General features: G+C 47.6%; 1 protein-coding gene across 1 annotated transcript; it reads right to left on the bottom strand.

The window, feature by feature from the left end:
- Nucleotides 1-338: 338 nt before the first annotated feature.
- Nucleotides 339-12,203, bottom strand: LOC127592519 (adhesion G protein-coupled receptor F5-like). Its single transcript, XM_052053328.1, has 27 exons — nt 12,068-12,203; nt 10,457-10,551; nt 10,211-10,259; nt 9,933-10,085; nt 8,799-8,963; nt 8,629-8,691; nt 8,516-8,560; nt 8,376-8,438; nt 8,226-8,291; nt 8,032-8,100; nt 7,732-7,890; nt 7,469-7,639; nt 7,331-7,375; nt 6,401-7,111; nt 6,057-6,163; nt 5,898-5,956; nt 5,684-5,823; nt 5,397-5,612; nt 5,102-5,305; nt 4,876-5,028; nt 4,107-4,285; nt 3,696-3,860; nt 2,219-3,619; nt 1,940-1,981; nt 1,434-1,499; nt 1,249-1,315; nt 339-1,158 (listed from the first exon to the last, which is right to left on the bottom strand). Exons 2-27 carry the CDS (start codon nt 10,547-10,549, stop codon nt 1,088-1,090), a joined length of 4,722 nt encoding a protein of 1,573 aa, XP_051909288.1. The 5' UTR covers nt 10,550-10,551; nt 12,068-12,203; the 3' UTR covers nt 339-1,087.
- Between the last annotated feature and the right edge of the window lie 1,653 nt (nt 12,204-13,856).

The following is a 13,856-nucleotide window of genomic DNA, read 5'->3' as shown; positions in this document are numbered from 1 at the left end:
AGATGTTTTTTTACAATAGAAAACACGTTGAGTGTCTTATCGTACGTCATCGGCGCTGCCATATTGGATGAGGCAAAATGCCTCATTCAGATGCATTTTCGCAGCAAAGCCTGATTTCCTGGCATTCTCTTTCATATGACTTTTGGTCATTGTAACATCCTTTTCTTCCAAACAAAGTCTTCACAATACCTTTGTGTACATTTCCCCCGGTGAAGGTTCAGAATGGGAGAATTAACAATTTTTCCCCTGTGTACAGTGTGTACTGTTGCATACACACGGTTCGGCAACCACCGATTCGCTGACATGACGAGTACTGTATTATTGTTTAGTAAGCGTTATTTATTTTTACATACATTTTGTTCTTCAAAGTAACTCCACATAACCCTACGTGATTTGTACTGAAAACGTGAAGAGATGCCATTATTTCCCCCGCATGAGGTTAGGAATTAAATGAATGTAATGCAATCAAGATGTTTTCACTTGTCAGTCATGCAGAAAGTTGATGCTTGGTCAAGTATGAAACATTCCAAAACTGTCACTCAAGATGCATCAGTATCATGTTTGTGGAATGCGATGCAAGGTAGCCCAAGGTTAAAGTGGATTACAAAAGGCAGGCATTTTTTGTGTTGACACCCATTAATAACCACAAAACCTCAGAATGACCAATCTTTGCTGAAGTCAGGGTGCTTAATTGTGCATGAATTAAGTACTTTTTTTGGGCTACATTTTAGAAAATAAGACAATTAATTCGTTTTTCCATTTGTTTTATTTTTTTACAACAAAGTAGGATGTTTAGAGTGTGCAGGTGAGCATCAGCATCACCAAATGCATTGTCACTAGTGGTCAAGCTTAAGGCGATTTAACAGACCCGTAACCGCGCGTAACTTCAAAATCGTGCATTCCACACAGTGCTGGCACAAATCAGTCCAAGAATACATGCCGGGTATATATGCCACTGCAGTGTTTTGAAACGACGATTGTTGATGACTCGGCGCAGTTAAAATATAACATTGTACTAAATCGTACAGAGCGACAGATTTCTTAAATCTGAAGTAAAGCCCATTTTATGAGTGATTATTCATCTGATTCAGATATTGGAGAATGGCTCAGAGCCACTGGCGCTGTTTGAATTTGTAGCCTCCCACACATGGTAGACATCTGGAGGACAGACAACAAAGTCTTGATTAGAAATTTGAATATGCGGGTCTGGCGGGATGGAGGGGGGTGAGGGGGGGGTCAATAACTCACATTTTTTCCCACGTAGTTTTCGCAACCATTTGAGACCACTTGAAGAAGAAACACCAGCACTTGTACTCTGATAGAAATAAAGTCAAGAACACGATGACACATCAAACTAGCCAAAAGAGACAACATGACAAGTTTGTAAGGATACATTTTATGTCATATGCATAAATGATCGGCAAATCACTTACTGCAGTTTGATTGGAGCCGGAGCCTGACCTCGATACAGGTAGTTTTTTGGAGAGAACGGCTCGGATCTATCATTGGAATCAAATTGAAAATCAATCATTTCACTTGATGGCTGTGCTTTGGAAACAATGTAGTAATTTGTAGTCCATTTGTAGTAATGGACTCCGGCGCCGCGGGTGCGCCGGAGTCCATCCTAGCTGGCTTTGGGCACACCCCGGGTACACCCCGGACTGCTCGCCAGCCGATTGCAGGGCACACATTGAAAAACAACCAATCACACGAGGGACAATTTAGCGTCTTCCATTAGCCTGGCATGCATGGCTTGGGAATGTGGGAGGAAACCAAGTACCCGGAGAAAACCCACGCAGGCACGCGGAGAATATACAAACGCTAGACGGGAAGGCCCGAGCCGGAATCGAACCCCGCGCCACTCTGCGCTGTGAGGACGATGTGCTAACCGGTGCCGCCCACATTCAATTCCTATCAACTTTTTTTCACCAGAAATTACCTTTGAATCCAGCAGTGTCCCAAACACTAAAATAAAGAAACCCTAAAAAAAAAAAGGAAAAAGAGAGAAATTAAAAACAACAAAGTTACAGCATACTAATTGTTAAAAAAAAACCATATGGCAGCGGTGTCAAACTCCAGGCCCGTGGCCCTCTTGTGGTCCTCGGAAAGAAAATCAACGAGCGTCAACTTGCACGATGCGTGCGAAAATGTCCATTTGTCATGTCACGTGCGAGTTTGACACCCCTGCCATTTTGGCGACGGCGTGAAGCAAACTTACCTGCAGTGAATTGAAGAAGGCAAACGCAATGTGGATCCCCTCATTGGTGGACGAAACCATGGTCCCCACTCCCAAAGCCCACGTTAGTCCAAACAAAGGCGTCAAAATGATCACGCATCTGGCGATGACCACCAGCGTGTGCTTTTCGTCAGGAGGAGCCGCCTCCCCGACGCCTCTTCTTAGCATTTTGAACACGACCGCGATGACGATCAAGATGTTGATAAAAACCACAACCAAGGCCGGTATCACCAAGGCCAGCAGGGCTTTGGTCTTGCTCCAGTTCAGCCAGCAGGCGTCGTTTTCCCTGATGTAGCCTTTGCCCGGGGCCGTGGCGGCGACGGTGACGACGGCGATGATGAGGGGGCAAACGTAGCCGAAAAGAAAGCCCATGGCCATCATGGCCGCCTTGGACATCTGCGAGAAAACCATGACGGTTCGGTAGAACAGAAGAAGACCCGACGCCAGCATCCAGAAGAAGAGGGCCAGGTAGAACAAGTGCATGAAAAATGTAGCGGCGGTACACGGTGCCAGAGGAACCGCGTGGTCCTCTCCCGGGTTCTCGAGGGGGTTCTTGGCGTAAGAGGCGGCGATGATGAAACAGATGTCGGCGATCAGCAGAGACAGGGCCGTGTTGACGATGCACACGTGGCGCATGAACGCCGTGCCGTTCCTCGTCAAGGCTTTCCACACGAGCGCCTCGATGAGGAGACAAACGAGCAGGCTCGCCATGGAAACGCCCACGCCGATATACGTGATGAGATCTAAAGCCACTCGAATCGACTCGGGGATGCCCGTCGCCATCAGAATGGAGAAGGAGGTGAGGTGGTCGCAGCTGCAGGTCACGATGTCATTCGTGTCGGAAACGAACTCGCAACCCTGGTCGTCCCAAGCGCCCAAGCCGTCAAAAAGGCTGAAGTTCCAAAAGACGCACTGCGGATTCCGAGTCAGCGAGTCGTTGCGCTTCTTGAAACTCAGAGTGACGTTGCGGATGTCCCTTTTGACTTTGACCAGCGCCACCGCCGCATTCAGGCTGTCGTTAAAGGAAGCCGCCGTGCCGTTGGCGTTTGCCGACGGGCCGTCGTAGCTGGCGTTGCGAGGCGCCAGGACGTTGTCCAGGGTGGAGAAAACCATGACGGTGATATCGACATCGTCGCCGTCCACGTTTGGAAGATCGATGGCGACGCTGGAGTTGAATTCCGCCGCGAAGGAGTCGTTGAACTTGGTCCTGTTGAGCTGAACGAACGCGGTTCGGATGGCGAACTCCCCGACGAGCTCGTCGGCCAGCGTCTCCATCGAGCTGAGCAATTTGGAGCTGTCGTTGCGAGTGACGTTCTCTCTCAGAACCTGCCAGGATTCTCTGGCGTCGTCGCCGATGAGGACATCCACCGTCGCCAGCACGTTCTGTAACGAAAGACGTCTTGGGGATTGGCCGGCGGCGCCGCGCGGGGGGGCGCCGCTCGCCAACGGCCGATCGTACCTCCATGACGGTTTCGTTCACTCGGGTGGAAACGTTGGCAATGACGCTCAGGATGCTGACGATCGCCGAGATGGTGGCGGAGGAAGCTGCGATTTCTTGTTTTTGCTCCTGGACCACTTCGCTAAGATTTGCGGCTAATTGCGGAGCTTCCTCTTCGACCAAATCCTACAAATCCAAGGTCAAGATACATTTTTTGGAATGAAGTACATTTCTTCATTGATCGCTCAACAGGTCATTCGCTGGAGAGCTGAAAAACGAAATATTTTTTCACCCAAGATCGACTTTTCAAGCCACGGACGGCCTCCCGCGACCCGTTACCGCGCGTTAAAAAGGCTTTTGCTAACTGTGACTATCCTAAACGGGCATCGCCGATCGATCGTTTTCACCTATCCGAAAAATGTGATCACTGACCTCAGAAACGACCAGCAAGTCCTTGATTGCGGTCACGATGCAAGTATCTTCCAAAAGGATCCATTCTCCCGTCTCCCTGCATACGGCGGTCCTGCTGCCCTCTTGACCCGGATCGCACGCCACGGTCGACACGTCGTTTGGTCGTCCGCTCCCGTACAGCGGATCATTACACGCGACGTCTTTTGCGAGGAAAACAAAAAAAATGCCGACGTCATCGTGAGACTAATCCAGGCATGTCCAAAGTCCGGCCCGGGGGCCAAATCCGGCCCGCGGTCGAATTTCATCCGGCCCTCGGCCCCTGTCATAAAATCAGTGCCGTCTGGCCCGCAGGTTGGGCGCAATGGAACACGTGTTGCATGGACTGAGGTCTCGTAGACTGGTGAGTGATGTTTCATAGAGTACTGCTTCCCTCTAGTGGCTAAATGAGTAATAGCATTCACTAAATGAGTAATAGCATTTAGACACTAGAGGGCAGTAGCACTCTACGAGACATCACTTCGTGTTTATATTGACTGATATGTCATATTTCAAATTCCTGTTTCAAATGAACCAAAAGAAATTCTTAAGATTGTTGAAATTAAAATAAAAATGGAAATGTGAAACAGACTGGCTTACTAAAATTTCTTGAACAATATTGTTGTTCAATGTAAAGAATGTCAGCCAAGGTCGGCCCCCCCCCGACATTTTACCACATAAAATCTGGCCCCCTTGGCAAAAAGTTTGGACACCCCTGGACTCATCAATCAAAAAAAAAAAAAGGTGCTCTTACTTTCGTTAAAAAGGCTCATTGTTGTCGTCTCTTCAAAGCCTTGCGGATCGTCGACTCTGCACGTAAAACGGAATTCTCGGGTCGGCGAATCTCTGCAGTCGCTCAGACTGTATCGGTGCAGAATGCAGTAGCTTTTCTCGTCCGTCTTTTCCTCTGCGAAAATGTGAAAATGTCGCTCGGACAAAACGGCGGGGGGGGCAGGGTGAACTTTTCACGGCTGGCTTACCGGAGTCTAAAACGCCGGCGTCCAGAAACCACCTGACGACGTAGTCGGACTGCACGCAACATTGAAGCGGCTGCGTGGCCCCGTCTGAACACTTCACGTTGACTTTGCCCGGCACTCGGACGTTGGGCGCTTGTCTGATTTTCGTCGCGTGTCCCACTTGCACAAAAGTCACGGCGTCGCCTATTAGGTGACATTCATAAAGCCCTGGCAAAAAAAGACAAACGAGTTGCAGAAGAAGAATTCAGATGACATGATTGTAAATTTTGCATCAAAGTGCGAGTGTCGGTCGACTTACCGGCATCTGCCAGAATCACGTTGCTAACCGTTAGCTCGGACGCGCCGGCGGATGAAGCGACTCGGATGCGTCCGCCCGCTTTGATTTCCTTTCCATTTAATTTCCATCGAGCTCGAGGGGCGGGTCCTAACTGAATGCTTTCGGGAGCGGGGCCGCACCCCAAGGTCATTGACCTTCCGGTATAGGTCACAGGCGGAAATGTGATTTGAGTGGGACCTGAGGAAAAGGTCAAAGGAGCGGTTAGCGGTGGGGGGTAAAGTTCCCCCCTGCGGGATGGTGAAACTTACTATTATAAAGCGCAGTAACAGAACCGATGACGCTAGCGATCGGCTGCACTGCGACAGAGAATCCCCGATTCGCCCCGGCGAGTTCCTGAGCGTCCACTCGCGACGTTTCAACGGTAAAGTCCGTAATCACGCTTCCCGGCCTGGAAGAAGAAACGGAAGCAAACCAACGGGGGCGGAGGGGGGACTTTCAAGACCAAGTTCCGAACGTGTTTACCTGAAAGCCGTCACAGAGGCGCTGACGAATCCTGTAAGCTTTCCGTACTGGTCGAATAACTGCAAGTCAAAGTCACCGTTAGGCTTGAACGAGTCGAAATATTTAATTTAAAAAAAAGAAATCAAATCAAATAAAAAGGGATTCTCAATCGGCACCTACCACAGGCCTGATCTGAGACTCAAAGTCCTTGTAAACAGAGCTGCTTTTATCGCTTAGTTCCGGAGTGTACTCTTTGTCCAATCGGATGGACATCTCTAATTGGAAGACTTTTGAGAGAGAAAACGCAAAGCACAAAAACAAAAAAAAGTAGCTGAGTGGACATCGAGATGAGCACAGCTTCATTTGTGGCAAAAAACGAGTTGAGTCAGGCGATCTTTCAGGCAGCACCGTTTGCCGGAAAGCGTAGCGACGACGAAGACGTTTTGACTGTAGCTCTTTTCATAACATTCCTTTGTCTGTGATGAACATCGCTTCACAACATCATGAGAAAAATGGATTCTTACTTGTCGGTGCTTGAGTTGATGGCGTATTTGTGGCAGCAGTTGGCGCTTGAGTAGTCGTGGACTTTGTGGCAGACGTTAGCGCTTGCGTTGTCGTGTTTACGACGGTTGTCGGTGCTTGCGTTGTCGTATTTGTGACAGTTGTCGGTGCTTGAGGGGTCGTAATTGTTATTGTCGTATTTGCGACGGTTGTCTGCGCTTGAGTTGTCGTATTTGTGACGGTTGTCTGCGCTTGAGTTGTCGTATTTGTGACGGTTGTCTGCGCTTGAGTTGTCGTATTTGTGACAGTTGTTGGTGCTTGAGTTGTCGTATTTGCGACGGTTGTCTGCGCTTGAGTTGTCGTATTAGCGACGGTTGTCTGCGCTTGCGTTGTCGTATTTGTGACAGTTGTCTGCGCTTGAGTTGTTGTATTTGCGACAGTTGTCGGCGCTTGAGTTGTCGTATTTGTTATTGTCGTATTTGCGACGGTTGTCTGCGCTTGAGTTGTCGTATTTGCGACGGTTGTCTGCGCTTGAGTTGTCGTATTTGCTATTGTCGTATTTGCGACAGTTGTCGGCGCTTGAGTTGTCGTATTTGTTATTGTCGTATTTGCGACAGTTGTTGGTGCTTGAGTTGTCATATTTGTTATTGTCGTATTTGCGACGGTTGTCGGCGCTTGAAATGTCGTAGCATCCGTTCCAGGAGTTGTTGCAGTTGTCGACTCCAATGTTGTAACTGAAAAAAAAAAGATGAAACATTTTTTTAAATCATAATTTGAGCGAAGAAACCTTTGAAGTTATGTGGGTTACGTATGAGCAATAAGTCAATCAAATCTAAATCAAAAACCCAAAACGTCGCCTTGTCTCATGCTGGAGGATTTTGTGTGTGTGTGTACAGAAAGATTTGGTGAACATTGATGTGGTTTAATCAATCAAAAAAACAAATCTCACTTACATGATGTTGTCGGAAAGACGCTCGTGGTGGGACAGACGGAAGTGACTTCAAAGAAACAAAAAAAGGGGAAGCGTCGTCGATACGTCCTCGTCATCAAAAGACATTTTGGCATCTATGAAACGATTCTTTCTGGCTTACCGTTTTCATCGATAGATTGGCAATAGAGTCCATCCAGAGGAATCCCCTCGATGCATCCGCACGTGTCGTCTGTGACCTTGTCACATGATCCATGCAGGAAACACTGGTCACATGACCAACGATAGCGATCCTCGCATCTGCACTGGACACCGTTACTGCTTGGACTGCAAACTAGAAATAAGAACACCAAAATCCTCCATGTCCTCTGTCCCGATCATTTCTTTTCAAATGATGCAAATGACTTTAAAAAAATTTTTTTTTACCTGTAGTCATGTTGATTTCAGAGACTGCGGGGTGGCCGCCGACGTCTAAGGCGATGGGATAAGTCCCGTTTCTCAGAATGCTCCTCAGTCGATCTATCGTGCTTTCGTTCGTGGTGCTCAGCTCAATGGAGATGACGTATTCAAAAACAAACGGAGGTGCTGCCGGAGGGGATAGAGATTCGATGGGAACACGGCACGAGACAAGACCGATTCATCCTCATATGTGCTGTCAACCAATCTCGTCTGTTGAACGATGGCAGCAAACATGATCCGGTTTTAACAAAGAGATTTTGGACACACTTGCTGCCGACGTCGTCGAGACCGCGGTGGGAGTGCTTGAAACCGTTGTCGTCGAAAGCGGCGTCGTGCCTGTTAAGAGATGTCAGGATAATAAGCACGTGAATTCCAATTGGACGACGGATCTCTCAAATTCTCTTTTGAGACTCCTTCTGAAGACGCTGCAACGTGTCGTACGTGGGAGGTCGTGCGCTTACTCGTCACTGTTGTGGCTACTCCGCTTGTTTTGGTTTTGAAGGTGCTTGTAGAACTTGGTGCTGTGTCTGCAAAAAAATTTTAAAAAAGGGAACAAGTTGAACTTTATAATGTCCAATTTCACAATGGGCGGAATTGAGATGAGCTCTTACTCGTTGGTGTTGTTGGTTCAAGAGTCGCCGCCCTGGTGGTGACTGTTGTCGTTAATGTTGTGGCTGCAAAACACATCCATCATGCAGCGACGCATTTGAACAAAGAGTCTGTTTTCATCACAAAATTCAGAAACTCTTACCTATTGGTGTCGTTGGCACTCCAGTCGTCGTGTCCAATAATGTGTCTGTAGGAAAAAAAAGAGTTAAACAACTCTACAATGTCACAATGGGTGGAATTGAGATGAGCTCTTACTCGTCGGTGTTGTTGCTTCAAGAGTCGCCGCCGTGTTTCTGACCGTTGTGGCGAACCGTGGGCCTGCAAAAGAAATCCAGAATTTCGAGAAAAAAGCGTTCATATATTCCTTTCACATTCCTCGAAAAAGCGAATTTCTATCAAACAAGCCAGCTAGAGTGATGTTTCACCTGTCTTTGGTTGGCAGTGGTGCCCATCGGGGGGGATACGGCGGATACATGTGCAGGCGTCATTAACAATCTCATCACAGGCTTGGTACGTCACGCAGGTGTCACTTGGCCAGAAAAAATCTTCCTGGCATCGGCACTGGAAGTTGCTCCCATTGAGATAGCAAACTAGAAATAACAAGGATGATGAAATGATTGACGACTACGGGTTATTTGCACATGCCACATGCTGCACTCGATTTGATATGTGGGTCTGCGGAAGCGCTTGGGAACGCCGGCCTTCCTCTAATACCGCTCAATCATTGACAAGCCTGCCGTGTCAAAGTGGAGAAAGAATATCAAATGTCCACACTTCCTTGTTGAAGTGAAATCCCTTTCAGCAGCCCCCCCCCCCCCCAAGCTGCCAGAACAGCCGCCTTGTACAATAGAAATGACCGGAAAAACTTGAATCCAGACAAATGAGCTGCATTAATCTGTTCATCTGACACCATTGTCTCGGGCATTCCAAAGAACAAAGTGAACAGATTTCAAGGGGGGGGCGGGGGGGGGGGGCGCAGATTCATTGCTCGTGCCAAAGGTGGCATCGAATTTCTTGAATTCCAATGAAAAGAAGACTAGAGTGAGGCCTTTGGTCCCGGTGGCCCCTTGTTCGTCCCATTCTGCGATTTTAAAATTGGACCGACAAATTGGTGTTGTTGTCAAATCCACCGTCGTTCATCTCAGGCAGCTGGCTAAAGTCAAAGCTCTCCTTTCTCAAAGGCATTTTCAAACAGTCAATGACGCCGTTGTCACATCTCGGCCGGTTTACACCTTCATGCAAAGGAATCCTCTATGAAGCGTCTCCAGTTGCTCCAAAATGCTGCCGCTCGCCTCCTTGAAAGGTACTCGTAAGAGGGAGCGGAACATTTTCAAACAGTCATTGACGCCTTTGTCACATCTCGGCGGGTTTACACCGTCATGCAAAAGAATCCTCCATGAAGCGTCTCCAGTTGCTCCAAAATGCTGCTGCTCGCCTCCTTGAAAGGTACTCGTAAGAGGGAGCGGAGAACTCAGACTCTGGCATGACCCCTTGCTTTTTTTTGTTTCCAAGATACAAAAACATTGCTAAACATGACGCGGTGCCATCGGAGAGCCTACCTTGGGTGATGTTAATGTGTGTCAAATTTGCACTGGGACCCAGAGGGAGGGAAGAGCTGCTATTGCGCAGCAGGCCACGAAGGTAATCCACCGTCTCAACACTCGTCACATTTAGCTCAACGGACACTTCATATTGATACCGGCCGAGCGGCTCTGTGGGAGGGGGTGGGGGGGGTGGGGGGGAAACACACACGATCTCAACTAGCGCTTTCCACAAATCACACGTAGTCAGAGAAGTTCTGTCCGGATATGGATAGGTTGAAATTATTCTCACTCACCTTGCCTTTTCTCCCTAATGATGTGTTGTTCTCCAAAGCGGAGCTGTTCCTTAAAAAGTGGAGAGAAAAAAAAAAAAAACAAGACATTTTAATTGGATTGTCCATGTCAGTGGACAAACCTTTAACACCAAGTATCACCTAAAATACATTTTTGGCTCTTCATGTGCCGGCATAATGTTGGTCGTACAACATTCAATACGATAGCGTGGTAGGAAATGCGAAAAGGCTTTGACGCGGAGAGCCTACCGGACTTGACGACTTGAAGATGTTTCCGGTTTCCAAAATGCAGAGCGTGACGATGAGGAGCACAACGATCAAGCCATTCTTACTTATTGCCATTCCTAAATAGAGAACAAACAAACAAACAAACAAGAATTCAATGAATTCCTTTTTAAAAAAATAATAATAATAAAACACCTGGCAAGGCATATGAGCACTTTGTAAAACTACTAATTATCGTGATTCATTGTTCAGACGTGTAGTACTTACGAGGAACATGATATGATCTCCTGGAATTCATGTTCAATCCGCACTAACGAGCGCTAACAAAGCGTCAACAAAACAAAACAAGTGAAACCCGAGTACTTGTTGAATACCCGTTGAAGTGGAATACTTTGAATACTTTGATTTCTTATAGCTGCTAAAAAAAAACTAAAGCTAAAGTGCTCAAAGGAAGGCGGCCGTCGCCTTCTTGGAGAACGGCCAAATTTGACGGCGCCTGCCGCGATTCACCTCAAATTGAGTGTGGTGCCATCACGATCAACAACCTCTCACGCCGTGCGCCCGCCAGACCGGAGCCGATCTCACGTAGGCGGCATGTCGTGCGTGATTCAGCATTGGAGCTCAGTACGCTTTGGCTCCATTTTGTTCCTTCTTCGGAGACTTTTGGAATACAACACGTCGGAGGGATTAGTGCGGCGCGCTAACTTGTCATTAGGGCGACGCGATGGTCAGGTTTTCAAAGTGAACAAAGAACAGTAAAACGTCGAATCGGGCTCACTTATACAACTTGAGGCCATATCAGTCCAGCAAGGAAAATTCCTCGCGGCAATGCCGAGAAGCAGGTACTCACACAAACGCTTGTTGTTCAAATACACAGTAAAAAACAAAAACAATAAAATGTGCCTGCCAAGTATTTCGCTTGACACACCGCGTGGACAATTTACCCACGCTGCCAAAACAGCAGAAACGTTTGTCACTGGGCAAAGCGCTTCTAGCGTCCGAGTCGGGGACCAGCTCGCGATGTGAACACGCGGCCGCTGACCCTGCAGGCCAACCTTTGACCCGGGCCCGGCAAGGTCACCGAGCTATCACCGGCTCCTCGAAATAAAATGGGGTGTGTGGGCGATGACGTGAAGAGCGGCAATCTATAGAATGCGGATGGATGGGTGAAGATCTGTCAATCTATAGAATCAAAGGGTGACGGATGGACGGATGAAGATCTGGAGAGTAAATAAATCCTTTTTTTTGGTTTCTTGCTTTTAACTAAGCCAAGCTATATATCAATAACACCCCAAGTTGCGTGAGAAAATCGGTCATTCATTTCATCTATTCAACAAATTACTGGACCAAAAAAACAACAAAAAAAAAACTTTGGATACTTTGGCGTTCGACTCAGCATGACTTAGATTTGTTCTTGATTTTACTGCTTGGTGCTTTCTACCGCCTTTATTACCGATTCGTCTTACTGTTTATGTGTATGTTAAATCGCTCCATGTACAGCACTTTGTATGCAGCGATGGCTGTTTGAAAGTGCTCCAGAAATACTCTTGACAAAAAAAAAAAAAAAGATGAAACAAAACCAAAAACAAAACAACCCACATGGACATAAGAGGTAGCGGTAATGCGTTTTCTTACCTCAGTTCACATTTCCTTCCGTCTCCTGCTGAGATTGGCGCTTGTGTGAGCGCAGTTCATGACACAAGCTTCCACCTTGTCAAAGCCTGCCCAACCCGTATACTCAACTATGGGAAAAACGCCGCTTCAAATACTTCCTGAAATTTGGTAAGACACACACACACACACACGCGCACACACACACATATGCAGAAATCCAACACAGTATTTTTCACTCTTTGGTTTCCTTGTGCATCTTTTGTGCTGACAGAGAACGTTTGCGCAATTCTGCACTGATAATCCCTGACGGGGAAGAAAAGATAAAATGAAATCCAAACGATGACACCCCAAACAACGGTTCTTAAATGACCTCTCGGGAATGAATAACCTGCGGCAAAATAGTGATGCTGAGGAAGCGTTAAAATGCCCCGGAGGGCAAATATTTGATATGTAAACATATAATCGCGGTATTATAATGAGTATGGCGGCAATACGGGACCGGCTCTTCTTGTTGAACAATGAAGAATGTCACATTTGTTGCTCCTTCGTGGTGCGAGAAGCCCTTTTATGGATAGGCCGATTTCATTTGGATTGATTTGATGATTCCGAGACTGCCCAGACAGGCTTGGCGGGTCTGCGTTGGAATTTGCGATGGAGATAACAGGATGTCTGTTGCCATTTGATGTGGCTAGAAAAATGTCGATGCGACTGGGAGGAGCGCAAATATGACTCTGAATATTAAAATCAATTCCCTATTTTGGGTCAATTGAGAGGAGCCAGATGAGGTGGCTTGGGCATCTGATTCGGATGCCTGCTGAGCGCCTCCCCGGTGAGGTGTTCCGGTCATGCCCCACCGGGAGGATACCCCGAGGAAGACCCAGGACACGCTGGAGAGACTGTCACCCAGCTTGCCTGGGAACGACTCGGGATCCCCCGGGAAGAGCTGGACGAAGTAGCTAGGGAGAGGGAAGTCTGGGCTTCCCTGCTAAAGCTGTTGCCCCCGCGACCCGGCCCCGGATAAGCGGTAGATGATGGATGGATGGATGGGTCAATTGATGAATATGAAGTCCAGAAAAAATGTCTGTCTATGCAGCATTTGGTCGAGGGTGTCCTCCCCTTGGCCAAAGCCAACCGGGAGGGGGCTTCAAGCTCAACAATGAGCTGAATGACGACGAGCACCCATCGCAAACATCGATTTTTTGCTTTTTGTTAAGCACTTTCATAGGTTGCGGCGCGCCTGTGAGAATATGCGCATTCGAAATTATGAATGGGTGAAATTAGACTATCGGTAATAAGACTTAATTTCGCCATTGGGATGGCGTAAGTGTTTATCTTCCGGCACGAGTGAGCTTGCAAGCACCGGAAATCCCAATTGTTGAAATAAAGTCAATAAATTCAAGGACGGAAATTCTGCGCCACTACCACCCCCTTATGCAAGCTTAACGCAGACGCATTTTATTTTTCCAACATGGCCGCCACGTCACGGCTTACGAAAGGCCGCTCCCTCCTCTCAATACTTTTCTGTTCTGCGGCTTTAGAAATGTCTTTTGTGTGGAGGTGGGGGATCGCAGATACCTTTGTGGCGGCGATGGTGTGCGTGTCCTTATTGTTGGGTTGTTCACGAGTGAAACCGGAGCTTTTCTGTTCACCGGGGGGGGGGGGGGGCCTTTGAGACGAGAAGAAAAACAAGTTGGCATCATGCAGGGCAAGGACAGAACAAGCTTGAAGATTGTGCGTCAAACGTCGATGGCGAGACGGAAATTGGATAAAAAAAGATTTGTGTGTGTTAAAAAAAAAAAAAGAAAAAGCA

This window comes from Hippocampus zosterae, chromosome 19 (assembly GCF_025434085.1).
Source record: "Hippocampus zosterae strain Florida chromosome 19, ASM2543408v3, whole genome shotgun sequence".
NCBI lineage: Eukaryota > Metazoa > Chordata > Actinopteri > Syngnathiformes > Syngnathidae > Hippocampus > Hippocampus zosterae.
The sequence above is the reverse complement of the archived record's forward strand: the minus strand, read 5'-3'. Positions and strand labels throughout refer to the sequence as shown.